At 44.7% G+C, this 13,297-nt stretch overlaps 1 protein-coding gene across 2 annotated transcripts in view; it reads right to left on the bottom strand.

Moving 5' to 3' along the window:
* The window catches only part of Mrtfa (myocardin related transcription factor A), a 90,598-nt gene that overhangs the window by 21,648 nt on the left and 55,653 nt on the right, over positions 1 to 13,297 (bottom strand). For both annotated transcript variants that reach the window (XM_013111332.3, XM_005067008.4), the window contains exon 2: positions 6,694 to 6,759. In XM_013111332.3, the coding sequence (XP_012966786.2) occupies positions 6,694 to 6,759 (66 nt within the window). The remainder of the gene's footprint in view (positions 1 to 6,693; positions 6,760 to 13,297) is intronic.

Here is a 13,297-nt window from a genome sequence, read left to right as displayed (position 1 = left end):
AGCTGACTTTTTAAAAGAGTTAGGGCCTTATGGTTGCACTGGTGCTTACGAGTGACTTTCATACCATTCTGCAGCCAAAGGCTTCAGACTGGTCTATGATTCCAGTATAACCTCCTTCCTAGGTAAAGTCCAAAATAGCTAAGAAAAAAGACTTAGCCAGCCATGTAGCAAGCAATTGGGAAGCTGAAAGAGGATGATCTAAAAGTTGGAAAGGAGCCTCAAAACACACCGAGACAGACAGACAGACAGACACACACACACACACACGCAGGCACAAGACACCCAAAACTGACCTCTTTCTGAATATCCCTTAGTCTTCTGTTTAGATAAGCCACAGATAAGTCTTTGTCCTTCTGAGAATAATACCCTACTCCAAAGAACCTAAGCCATCACCATCATGAGATGCGTCAGGCTCCACCTGGCACGCCCATCGCCATTTCTGTCTTCCATCTGTGTGTGGTGCTGAGACTGAACCTCAACCTCAAGATGCTGGGCTGGAGAATTAGCAAAGTATCCACCCTGACGGATGGCCTCCCAGTCTGCTCCCTTCTTTCTTGTCTTTCAGGTTTTTTTTTCAGACAGGTTCTCAGATGCAGTAATGTAGACCAGCTGTGCATTACTATACTCTGTTCACTTTATATTTATACCTCATATATTAAGGACAAATTATGAAAAGCACACCACCTTTCCGTTCTTTTTTAAAAAATATTAAAATTATACAAAATCCCCACCAAAAAGATTACTTGGAATCCTATCATGACAGCACACGCCTTTGATTCCTGAAGTAGGGAGGCAGAGGCAAGCAATCTCTCCAAGTTTGAGGCCAACTTGGTCTACATAGCAATTTGTAGGACAAACTTACATGTTAGTGTCATCCTTTCACAAAACAAAAGATTAGTTGGAGGCCAATGACATGATCTGTCAGGAAATGGTACTTGCTGCTAAGCCAGATGACAAGAGACTGATCCTTGGGACAAACATGATAGGAGAGAACCAACTCCCTCAAGTCCTCCAACACCCGCCACACTGTGACAAAAAAACGAACCCAGCCACCCAATATATAATTTTTGTTTTATTTTTGAGGCAAGGTCAAGGCCTTTCTATATAGCTCTGGCTTTTATTTTTGAGGCAAGGTCTTTCTACATAGCTCTTTCTGTCCTGGAACTCCATCTGTAGACCAGGCAGGCCTTAAACTCACAGAGATCTATTTGCCTCTGCCTCTCAGAGTGCTGGGATTAAAGGTGCATGAAACTATGCCTGGCCAATAAATAAATGTTAATAGAAAAATTTTAAAGATTTTCTCTACTCTGTTCAACAAAGCTTGCCCATGTACAACACACAATGAACTCCACACTCCTATTTTAGAACTTGTGAGCAACTGGCCCAAGGAGCAGGCTCTATGCCAGTCACTGTTCACTGAGGCACACACACCCTGGAACAGCAGGAAGAGAGACAACGACTTCAATGTCCATCAAGAGTGCAACATGAAACTCCCAGGAGCCATGGGCCCAGTTGGTCTTCCTGAGATAAAAGAAAGCATTCCAGGGACCACATGTCCACATGCCTAACACCATTTTCTCTGGGTTTCAAAGCTAGGCATCAGTCTAGCTCATTCCTGAAATACATTTTTACCAGTGTTTATAAAACAAGAAAACACACACACACACACACACACACACACACACACACACACACACACACACACAAATTAGAGCTGCAACTACAGTTAAACAGTTGCATTCCTGTGGAAAGAAAGAAGTTGTCTCACACGGGTCTCCACTTTAACCAAAAAGATGACGATGATGGCTGGAGAGATGGCTCAGAGGTTAAGAGCACTGACTGCTCTTCCAGAGGTCTTGAGTTCAATTCCCAGCAACCACATGGTGGCTGACAACCATCTACAATTCAATCTGGTGTATATGTAATAAATAAATAAAATCTTTAAAAAAAAAAGATGACGATGATGAAGAGGAGCTGGAGGAGGAAGGGAGACAGGAAAGGAAAGGATTGGGGGAGATGACAAGAGGGTAGGACAGTATCTTTTCTGCCGAAACCACCTGTGTCTGAAAGGGCAGATGGGCTGTGCTGAGGCTCTGAGAGCAAGTGTCTGGAGGCAGGAGGAGCACGGGGCAGCCAGAACTCAGCATGGGCAAAGGTGTGTTGGGGGTGGTCTGGAAAGAGTAGATCTTGGCCAAACCACTAACAGGGGGTATAATTCAGAGACTAATACATAGGCCTTCTAGCACTTCCAGATGGACTTGAGCAAATGGAGACAAAGGAAGCCTGGAGAGACAAGGGCCTACCTTCTCTGGCCCCACACAAAGGCACTCATCTATGAAGTATCTACAGAGACAGAGTATCACACCCCTGACAATATCATCCCTCGCTAAAACAAACCACATTTTCAGGCATGATTTGTCTCATGCATGAGATACACAGGCTGACACACAGATTTACAAGCCATTCATAATCAGTTAGCAGAACCAGTTATTCATGTGTCTGAGCACCTCTGAGGAGGCCTCTGGATGATACTAACTAGCTGCCCTCATATCCTCTGAATTCTCCTAACCAGTCACACATAAGAGTCACCGATGGCACTGGCTAGACACAGGGAACACCATTAAAATGTAAAGACACAGTTCAAGGTGCATGCTGCCAAGCTTGGTGACCCAAGTTTAATTCCTGAGACTTGAATGGAGGAGAGAAGTTGACTCATGAAATCTACACACATACAGACATATACAAACATACTCACACACAGACACACACACAGAACCACACATACACACACATTGACATAGACATAGACACACAGAACCACATACACACAAACACATACATATAGACACACAGAATCACACATACATGTACAGACGCACACACACATATACATAGACACACAGAACCAGACACACACACATACATATACATAGACAAACACACACAGAACCACACATACACACACGCATACATACACACATACATATACAGACACATACATTCACACATAGACACATCACACACCCCTACCACACACATAAAGAAAAATAGATAAAAAGACCATGGCATAGCTTGGAAGTGCTCAGGAGGAAGAGCATCTGCCCAGCATATGAGGACCAGGGTTTGATTTCCAGTATCAAAAAACGAAGAGAAGGAAGAAAGGGAGGGAGGGATATGAAGGAATTAAAAAGGTAAGTTCAAGAGGACCAAGCCCCCAGAGCACAAGGACAAAAATTTGTTCCTCTACTTATGTGCCAAGGTGTCACGGTTGCTCTGTACTGGCTTGTGATGACAGGTGACAGGTTGTCTGTACATCAGAAACGCTCCTGGTCTTTGCTCATTGTCAAGGAGTCTTGGCAACATAGGCCATGAAGGAAAAAACAATTGTGGCTCTTCTCTCACATCCAGGGAGTCACAAGAGTTTCCTTATCATTTGCCTGGCCAGGACAACATCCACACTGGCCTTCTTAAGGGGCTGTGTACAGCTGGCCCTGTCAGAACACTGTTCCTACCGCTGACCTTCATGCGCGCACACCAGTCTAAGTTTCATCCTGACTACAGGGCATCCCGGGCTTTGGACTGGAAGGCCTGCTTGCTTCCCGCATGCGCTCTTTCCTTTTCCTCAGAAGCACTAGAGAAAGCTCAGTGCCAGGACTGCGTGGGACTACTTTCTGGCACTCTGTATTTGATGGTGCTATATTTGAGACATGAGCTTACATAATGAGAATAAAGGATACTGGGAAATGGACCTGTATAGGGCACATCAGAAGCCAACCCCATACCCACAGTTGAGACACAAGAGCAGAGCACATGCACCACAGAGAAAAGTATGTGGGAACTAGAGGCTTTAATGCCCAGTCTTATGAGCCGGCCACTCCTAATGCTAACCAGCACACAACAAGAACAACTGTGCTGGGAAAGAAGAACATCACATCCTGCAGACCCACTGTCTGAGCTCAATTAAACAGTCCGTCCTACATGGGGCTGCGAATGGGGGTTCCGGGGTTAGCTAGGTTGATCTTCTTTCCCACAGTTACAAGGGAAAAGAAAAAAGACCGTATGAAAAGATTTCGGTATAAACCAGGAATAAAATACAGCCACAGTGACCTTGTCCCTTCTCTGCCTTGGCTTACCTGCCCTTTATCTCAGCTGTACAACACATTTACATGTAAGGATCTAGAAACTTCTCAGGCCAGCCAATGGACTGTGGACACTTGGAAGCAGTTGTTACTTTTCTGTTTGCCTGCTGGCTTGAAGTGGGGGTGAGGAAACAGTAAGCAACAGCAAGGGTGATGGTGGGAAGGGATACTGGGCATGGCTGGACTCAGGGAAGGCCAGGTGACCACTGTGGGCTAACAAAAATAATGAGCTCTTAGGGAGCTTGGGACCTAACCCTGCATTTCCACACACTGGTGAGAGGAGAATCTCACACCTGAAACTCTTCTAGGCTTCAGCTTTCTTTCTCACCATCTTTTCTGCTCCCATTTCCTTCAAGAGAAGTTGAAAATCAGCACTGTCCACAGGGGAAAGCTCTGGTGGGGGTGGGGAAGACACCAGCAGGAAGCCATTTCCACGCCCATACAAGAAGTAAGCATTCCCCATCCATGGGACAGGGACAACCCAAATATGCAATTAGCCCGTGGGCTCTCAGTGAGATGGGAGAGTTCACTGGGTTATTTCAAACACTGTGACCAGAATTCTAGCCAGTTTGCTATCCTTCCCCCAAACCACTTGGAAATCAGCTGTCTTCACTCATCTAGGGCCAGATACTTGGGGACAGAAACACAAATAAGTGACTTCATCTAAGACTTTGGGTAGCTGGAGGTACACACAGACAGCATCACACTCCACAAGTGCCAAGCAAGGAAGTTGTGGCTGGTCAGCTCTATCCAAAAGATCCCCAGTATCACATGAAAGTTGGCAAGAAGAACATGGGTAGCCCAAACCTACTGCCGGCACATCCCAGCACCAGGCTCTCAAACGGACGATGTGTCTGCAGCCGGCCCGTCATGGATCTGCACTCAGTGGACTGCAGCAACCCAAACTTTGGTTGTTTAACGTCTGGGGGGCAGGTATGAAAGCACTGTGTTTCTTTCATCACGATGTTGTCTAAAGCACCTTAGGTGCGAAGCGGACACTAAACATATGCACCCTTTGCAAAGGGGTAGGTAGATGAAGTTTGCTTCTTGATGAGGTTTGCAGCTGGCAGTTCTGGATTGTTCCATAAAACACACCTGCCTATCAGTAGCACTGCCAGTCTACTGCAGAAGCCCCAACACTGGGAGCCGGGGTGGGGACCCTTCTCTGAAGATCACAGACTGTAAAGGACAACAGGTGAACCATGCTGTGGTCAAGTGCAGAACAAAAAGATTGACACATGATATGAATTAAACACCAGCCTCAATTGTTTAGAAGCCTCCAGGGGCTTCCAATGTGCTTACAAACCAGTGCACCTTCTCTCAGGGTACCCCTCACTCCTGGCTCATCATACTCCAGACACTGGCTTACTTGATAGTCCTTGTCTGTTTTGTTTGTTTTGAGATAGTCTCAAATTATAACCTGTCTGGCCTTGAACTCCTTCTGCCTCAGCCTCCCTAAGGATCAATTTATAGGAATGTGCTACCACATTAGGATTCTTGGACAGCGTATCCAAAGCAACTCCATTTGTTTTTCCTGTTACTGTTAACATAGTCACCAATTTTAATTTATTACACAGCTCTCAAATTACCAGGCTCTCAAATTATCTTCATTTGTTTCCATTTCCCTCCTTATCAGTCTTGCCTTACTAACCATAAATCTCCTGAAGGCAGGGGCAGATGTATCTTGCACTATCAACTGCACACATTACTACTTTGAACAAGGGACTGACAATATGGATTCCATGGTGGCAGCAGGGGAGTAGGCACTGAAGTGAGGCAGAGATCACTTTTCTCCTGAAAGTAGACATTGCTGATTGGTGTGTGTGTGTGTGTGTGTGTGTGTGTGTGTGTGTGTGTGTGTGTGTGTGTGTGTGTGTGTGTGTGTGGTCATCTTCAGGGTGGATCCCAGTGGTGATGACATACCACCAGGGGAGAGGTGCCTGTGCAATCTGCTGAGAACTCACTAAGAAATGACAAAAGAGCAGACCGGGGCCCCAGCCTTCACTTTCTACAGTGCTCTTAGTAGTCAAAGCAGGCTTTCTTGTTTCTAATAAATTCTGAGTTTGGTTTCATTTCTCCCCCAAGGGATGCAGCCAATGGCCCAGAGTCACAGCAGCTCACCAACAGCTCCATTCAGGCATGCACACACCCATACCTGCCATGGGTGCCTCAGGATCTCTCTAAAATAAACTGCCGTCCACTGACAATATCTGTCCACAATAGCAAAGCAGAGGTTTCCCTCCCTGACACCTAGCATGGAGGCAAGGTGGCTCTGCTGCTTTCATGAAGGGAAGTTGTAGAGCCCATGAAAGGCACAGTTTAAAAGCAAAGGACTATTTATCTGCTGACCCTGAAGCCTCCGATGCTTGTTTCAGCAAAGGCGACGAATCTGGGTGATCGATGACCCAGTCATCAAGAACCCTTGATGGGAAGTAAAAGAGGCAGGTAAGACTGGAAAATAAACCCGTGGCCTTTGTTGTCAGACGCTCCTGTGGCACACAGGGGCCACACCAACACAAACGACAAGCGTACAGATGGTGAAAGGGACACTTACGCGGCATGATCCCTTGGCTCACCAGTTCCTCGCGGGTCCGCCGCTGCTGGAGCTTCAACTGGAGCACTGCATGGCAGCAAAGAGAGAAGACAGGTCAGTCAGCCATTCCAGCACAGCAGACACATTCTCCAATGTAGAAACAGTCCAATATTAAAGGAGGATCCCCACACTGCAACTGTGTGTGACTGCACAAGTGGCCTGACAGCAGGGTTTCCGCATTCTGCTGTGGGCGGCAAGAGGAAGTTGCGAAGGGTCTTGCAAGGCGATAACAATCCACAAACTACCAGTCTCGCCTCTTGCTTAAACCCTACAGGACTCAGCCTTCCTCTTGGGACTGAAAACACAATTCTAAGCGCAAGGAAAATACAATGGAGCCAGCACCCAGCACAAAGAACTTCCCAGTTGCTGTGCAGGTTTTCATCAAGTGTTTGCACATGGATGCGCCGAACCAACGCTGCTCCTCACAGGGCCCAGCCGTGCCGCTTATTTGTAAAATCTTTTTTTGGGGGATCTAAAAATTATGGCTATTTTCACCGTGCACCACATTCATCTGAATTAGAAGTTACCTTGCCATTAACATAGTTCTGTTCTTTCTCCATTTTCACTCAGGGCCTTTCTTTCTCTGTTAGAAGAGACAACCAAGCCATATGACTCAACGCACATCCGGGCTAGTGGAGAGACAGGTGTCACTCCACACTCTATTCTGCTGCAATATTGCTTAATGAAACAACAGGTTGTTGTTGTTGTTTTTAATTAAAGTAAGCACCAGCCATCTCTATTCAGAGAATGACTGGCACGGCTGTGGTTTGGAGACTGAGAAAAGTGGGGGGTGAGGGGGTTAGGAGTGCCCCACAGCCAAAGCAAGTCCCCTTTCAGTCAACAGGCTTCAACTGCAGGCCCTGAGAGCCACATCTGAGGGGACACACGTCTCCTAGGAATGCTGGTGGACTACAAGGGGCATCCAAGGACAGGAGAACAATGACTAGACTCTTGCCTATGTCTCAAAGTTATAGGTACAAAGCAGAACTTCTCTTCCTCCCAAAACTCCTCCTTTCCCTCCCCAGCACTAATAATGTCTGAACCCTGCTCAGTAATTCTGCCTCCTCAAACACTGCTCTTAATTTTACCACTTTCCCAGGCAGCCATGGTGAGTTACCAGCTGTCCTTCCCTAGGATGAAACACCCCAACAAGAATGTTAAGTTTTGCTCTTCCTTAATTACCAGTGACCTTTTTCCATCTTTAAAATTTTATTTTCCACTTAAAAATGCCCATTTTCTTCATCTGGTCTCCCCTACATTCAGAATTACTCTGAGTCACCTATGCCATCTCCTACCAGTACAGTGATGCATTCTTCTGTGTGGTCGATACCTAAACATACATCTTCCCTTTCTACTGTGTGTGGTTACCCCTGGACATCTCCCCTGCTAGTTTATAAGCTCCTTGAAGGTTTTTATTTTTTTTTTTTAAAGATCTTATTAAGCTGAGCACAATGGCTCCTAACTATAATCCCAGCCCTCTGGAAGCTGAGGTAAAGGATTGCTATGCATTCCATTATCAGCCTGTGGCTACAAAGTTAAAAGTTTGTCTCAAAAAAGAAAAAAGGAATATTAGTTGTATTTTATTAAGTAGGAATTTAATAACAGGAGTCTGGGGCACATGTCTGTCATCCCAGCTACACAGAAGATGGAGGCAGGAGAATAAATGCAAAGCCTACCTTGTGTGGTAGTGTGAATGTAATTGGCCCCATAAGCTCATCGGGAGTTGGCACTATTAGGAGGTGTGGCTTTGTTGGAGCGGGTATGGTATTGCTGGAGGAAGTGTGTCACTGTGGGGGTGGGCTTTGAGGTTTCCTATGCTTGAAATACCACCCAATGTTAGAGTCCACATGTCCTGTTGCCTTCTGATCAAGATGTAGCCAGCACCATGTCTGCCTGCATACACCAAGCTCCCCACCATGATAATGGACTGAACCTCTGAAACTGTAAGCCAGCCACCTCAATTAAATGCTTTCCTTATAAGAATTGTTATGGTCATGGTGTCTCTTAACAGCAATAGAAACCCTAACTAAGACACTTGGCTATAAAGAATTGATTGACTCTCAAAATGATGTTAGACACGGTTTGGGAATCTAACAAAGAGGTTATTATTTACAAATTAACATTGCTTAAATAAAGTCTTAACTAAATAGACAAAAGCAACAACTATGCCAGTGGCTGATATTTTATAGCATGTACTGTGTCCCAGACCCTATTCTATACCCCCCGGGTGTGTGTGTCGTTTTGTGGTAATGGGATCAAATTGAGGCATTGTGCATGCTAGGCCTGAGCATTTGTTTTAAAGTCACTTCACTTTTATAAGAGCCGTAAGAAGATGGGTATTACCTAACCCATTTTACAGGTTAGGAAAGTGAGGCCTACAGAGATTAATTCACGGAATTTGTCTCCCTAATAAGGGGTGGAGCAGGATTTGAACCCAAACAATCTGATGTCATAACCTAAGCTCTTAACTTTGTTTCTCCCAGGATTTTCTGCAAGTCAGTCTGCTGAGATAACAGACCTCCCGGGTTCATTATCTGGTGCTGAGGAAAACCACTGGTTCAGATTAGGGTCAAAGGAGATGAGGTAATCGACTTCAGTGGATGAATTTAACATAAATGCAGGTCAACACAGCAGTAAGACACAAACAGCAATGGCGTGGAGTCACCATGCTACATGTCTGCTTTTACGTTCAATGACTGACATGCTTTTAACTTATTTAACCACATGCCCCCCCAAATGCATACATGCCCATGCTATAGCTAGGATCAGTATCTCCTTTTACAAATCAGAGCCTAAACCGCTACATTTTTTTGTTGTTGTTCCACAAAGCTTAATAGAACAGAAGCTGTAATTCTCAGGGGTAGTACTTCGCATGCAGCACCCATCCATAAGAAAGGAAAGGGAAAGCCAAGTTAAATAAGACGGAAGAGGATAAAAGGTTAGCCTGTCCTCTTCCACAGCATTTCTAAGGCCCAGTGTAAGGAAATCTACTATAGAACGCATAAACATAACCAATTACAGAGAACAGAGAAACAATCGATTAAAGCCCGGACATTTCAAATAAGGAATAATTAGTGAAACAGCTATTACTCAAGAGTAATTTTGAAATACCAATTAGTGGTCCTAAGTAAGCCATAGAAGCTAGGATCATGAAGGCCATTGTGCAATTGTGTTACTGTTTTTGGATACTGGGGGGTGGGGTGGGCTGGTCACTTTCTAATCTGGTTTCTTCTTTTTTTCTTCCAATTCTTTGTAAAAACTTTAATATTTTTATGTGTATGAATGTTCTGCCTGAGGACATTTATCTGCGTACTACACACATTCAGTGCCTGTGGAGACAAGAAGTGGGTGTTGGCTCCCCAGGAACTGGAATTGTAGCTGGCTGTGAGCCACCACATGGGTGCTAGGAATTGAACCTGGGGCTTCTGGAAAAGCAGTCAGTGCTCTTGACCACTGGGCCATCTCTCCAGCTGAATCTTCCAATCCTTTTCTGACAACTGCTTAGTTTACTTACAATCCATTAGCTATAAATGCATTTGTTATCTATATATGGGCTACCCCCACAAACCCATTTAGAGACAGATGTTATATTAAATTTGTGGGATTTGGTAACAAAGACAGGCCTGTGCATAAGCAGGCATTTCTGTTGGCTTTTTATTTATTTGGGGAATGATAAGGAGATCTAAATAGTGATGTACAGCAAAACAGGAAGAGTATGCCAAATTCTTACTCCCACATGTCTCCCAGACTAGCATAGTCGATGGTTCATAAGTAAAGGAACTTGCTGATAAGCCTGACTGAGCTTGATCCCTGGGACCTACACAATAAAGAAAAAAAACCAATTCTTCCAAGTTCTCTCTCTCTCTCTCTCTCTCTCTCTCTCTCTCTCTCTCTCTCTCTCTCTCTCTCTCTCTCTCTCTCTCTCTCTCTCATGCACACACACACACACCAAGTTTAAAAATATAAATCATTTGAACTGGTTTTAAATATTTCTTAGGATGAGTGGATAAAGTGCTAAGTCTGTGGCCTCTAAAACACAGTCTCAATGAACAGCAAATCCAACCTAATTCAGCAGTGGACACCACTAACTAGCTTCAAACCTTACCTTCCAGGGAAAGTCCAGAGAAGGGGTTTATTCATGCACTGTACACTGCAGTTCATACCATATCCTTAAATTTACTTAGTGGATGGATTCAAATTTATAAAAGCACACAACCTATCACTTAGAACCAGACTACTCTGAACACACTAGTTTCATTCTTATGAGGTATGATTAAAAGTAGGTGAAGTGGGGGTGGAAAGATAGCTCAGTGGTTAAGTACACAGACCCAGGTTCCATGTCTAGTGTTTATATAGAGGCCCACAACCACTGTAATGCCAGATCTAGGGGATCTGATGCCCTCTTCTGGCCTCCTCAAGCACCAGGCATGTAAGTGGTACATGGACTAAATGCAGGCAAAACACCCCATACACATAAAACTAAAATTAAAAAGAAATTAAATAGGTAAGAAGTGGAACTTGGGGATATAGCTCAGTCGTTAGAATACTTGACTAGCATTCACTAGGTCTAGTATCTCACAAACTAGGTGTGGTGACACACCCCAGGAATCCCAGCATCTTCGGAACAAAGACAGGAAAATCAAAGTTGAAAGTCATTTTTGGGCAGTGGTGGCGTACACCTTTAATCCAAACACTCAAGAGGCAGAGGCAGGTGGATCTCTGTGAGTTTGAGGCTAGTCCGGTCTACAGAGTTCCAAGACAGCTAGGGCAACACAGAGAAACCCTGTTTCAAAAATACAAAAACAACAAAAAAGAAAGCAACTTTTGTCTATATACTCGGTTCAAGTCCAGCTGAGGATACATGTGTGGTGACATCTTGCTTGTACAAATAAAGTCTGTCTGAAGGTCAGAGAATGGAGCTTGCCACTAGCTAACACAGAGGTCTGGAGGTCTGTGCAGACAGACAGGAAGTGAGGTAGATGGGCAGAAACAGGATATAAACAGAGAGAAACAGGAACTTGCGCTCTGGTCTGCTGAGACACTAAGGAGGTAAGGTGTGGCGGTGGCTTGCTTCTCCTTCTCTCTGATCTCTCAGCATTTTCTATATCTGACTCTGGGTTTTATTACTTAGACCAATTAAGAAGTCCATTTACATTTATGAAATCCTGCCTCAAAATAAGTAATTAAATACAATTGGGAAGTGTGTGGAAGGTACCCTGAGAAGAAGCTATTTCCCACTTAGTGCAGGAGTGGGGAGCTGGGGTGGGGCGAGTGTTCAGTATTCGTTCATCGAGCAAGGACTTACAAAAAACACTGCCATAGCAGGCCCTGTGCCAGGTGTGTGATGTGTCAGGGAAATGGGAGACACAGCAAATGAGTGACAACAAATGAGTACAAGTTGTGATGTTGTAATAAATGTTTGACAGGAAATACTTGAGAGCAGTCTGAGTCCAGGAGCCAGAGTCTCCCCCTTTATGCCCTGCAAGCTAACTTGTAACATTTTCTCTCTACTGCAGGGTCAACTGTCTAAAACAGACTTTAGCTGAAACATGAAATAAGCCAGTCAGAGCTCATGGCTGACACCCTTGGCACTTCTGTGCCAACTGCCAGTATATGCATTCATAAAAACCCAGAGGCAGATACTGAGGTTCAAGCTGAAGATCAGAGAAGCAAAGCAGCCAGCCAGTAGGGAACTCTAACCTCTACTACCAATGCTCAGACCAAAGGGGCGGTCCACCAAACCTCAGATTACATCTCCAGACTGCACTACTCCTCACCAAATCTCACACTGCTGCCTGAGACTGCACCGAGCTACTTATATTCTCTCTACTGCTGGGATTTAAGGCATGAGCTCTGTTTCTCTTTTAGACTGATTCACTCTCATGTAGCCTACTCACATAGATAGATCTATCTGCCTCTGTCACCTGAGTCCTGGGATTAAAGGGTGTGCCATCTATGGCTGTGGCTAGTTTTGCATTCTGATCTCCAGGCAAGCTTTACTATTAGATCATAAACAGTGTATCACCACAACCACCAATCCATTCCATCTCAAATTCCTTCTTGGTTCCCTATCAAGGCAGCTGCTTTTTTGGGGGGGGGGCAGTATTTTTAGAAGAAACAAAAGGGTCTGCTATATTCAGACACTTCTTTGCTGCAAAAGATGCTATGAAGACCAGATGGATACAGTCACTGCCATTAGGGAAGTTTACAATTGCAGGGGAAATGAACACCAAATAAATACTAACAAGTGTGAAGAGTGCTTTCAAAGCTGCAGACATTAGATGCTAATTAAGTGGTCAGCCTATTAGACTTAACTCATTCATTTTACACCTCTAAGTCAGGGCTATTAGGATTGCTATCTTAGGAGGACTGATTTTCGTTTTCATGGAACTCTCGGGTCTAATGGGAAAAGGGGACTCACAATGAATCACTACATGCTGTAAGACAGTAACGTTTACTCGTGGGTTATCAAACACAAGTCTGCTCAGTGCCTGGCACAGAATATCTCCCAACAAGTTATGGTCCAGGGAGTCCCAAAAGCCCCTTAGACAGCACAGGACAGTAA

This window comes from Mesocricetus auratus, unplaced genomic scaffold (assembly GCF_017639785.1).
Source record: "Mesocricetus auratus isolate SY011 unplaced genomic scaffold, BCM_Maur_2.0 Super-Scaffold_100010, whole genome shotgun sequence".
NCBI classification, from domain to species: Eukaryota; Metazoa; Chordata; class Mammalia; order Rodentia; family Cricetidae; genus Mesocricetus; species Mesocricetus auratus.
Note: the sequence above shows the minus strand (reverse complement) of the source record. Positions and strands in the feature narration are given on the sequence as shown.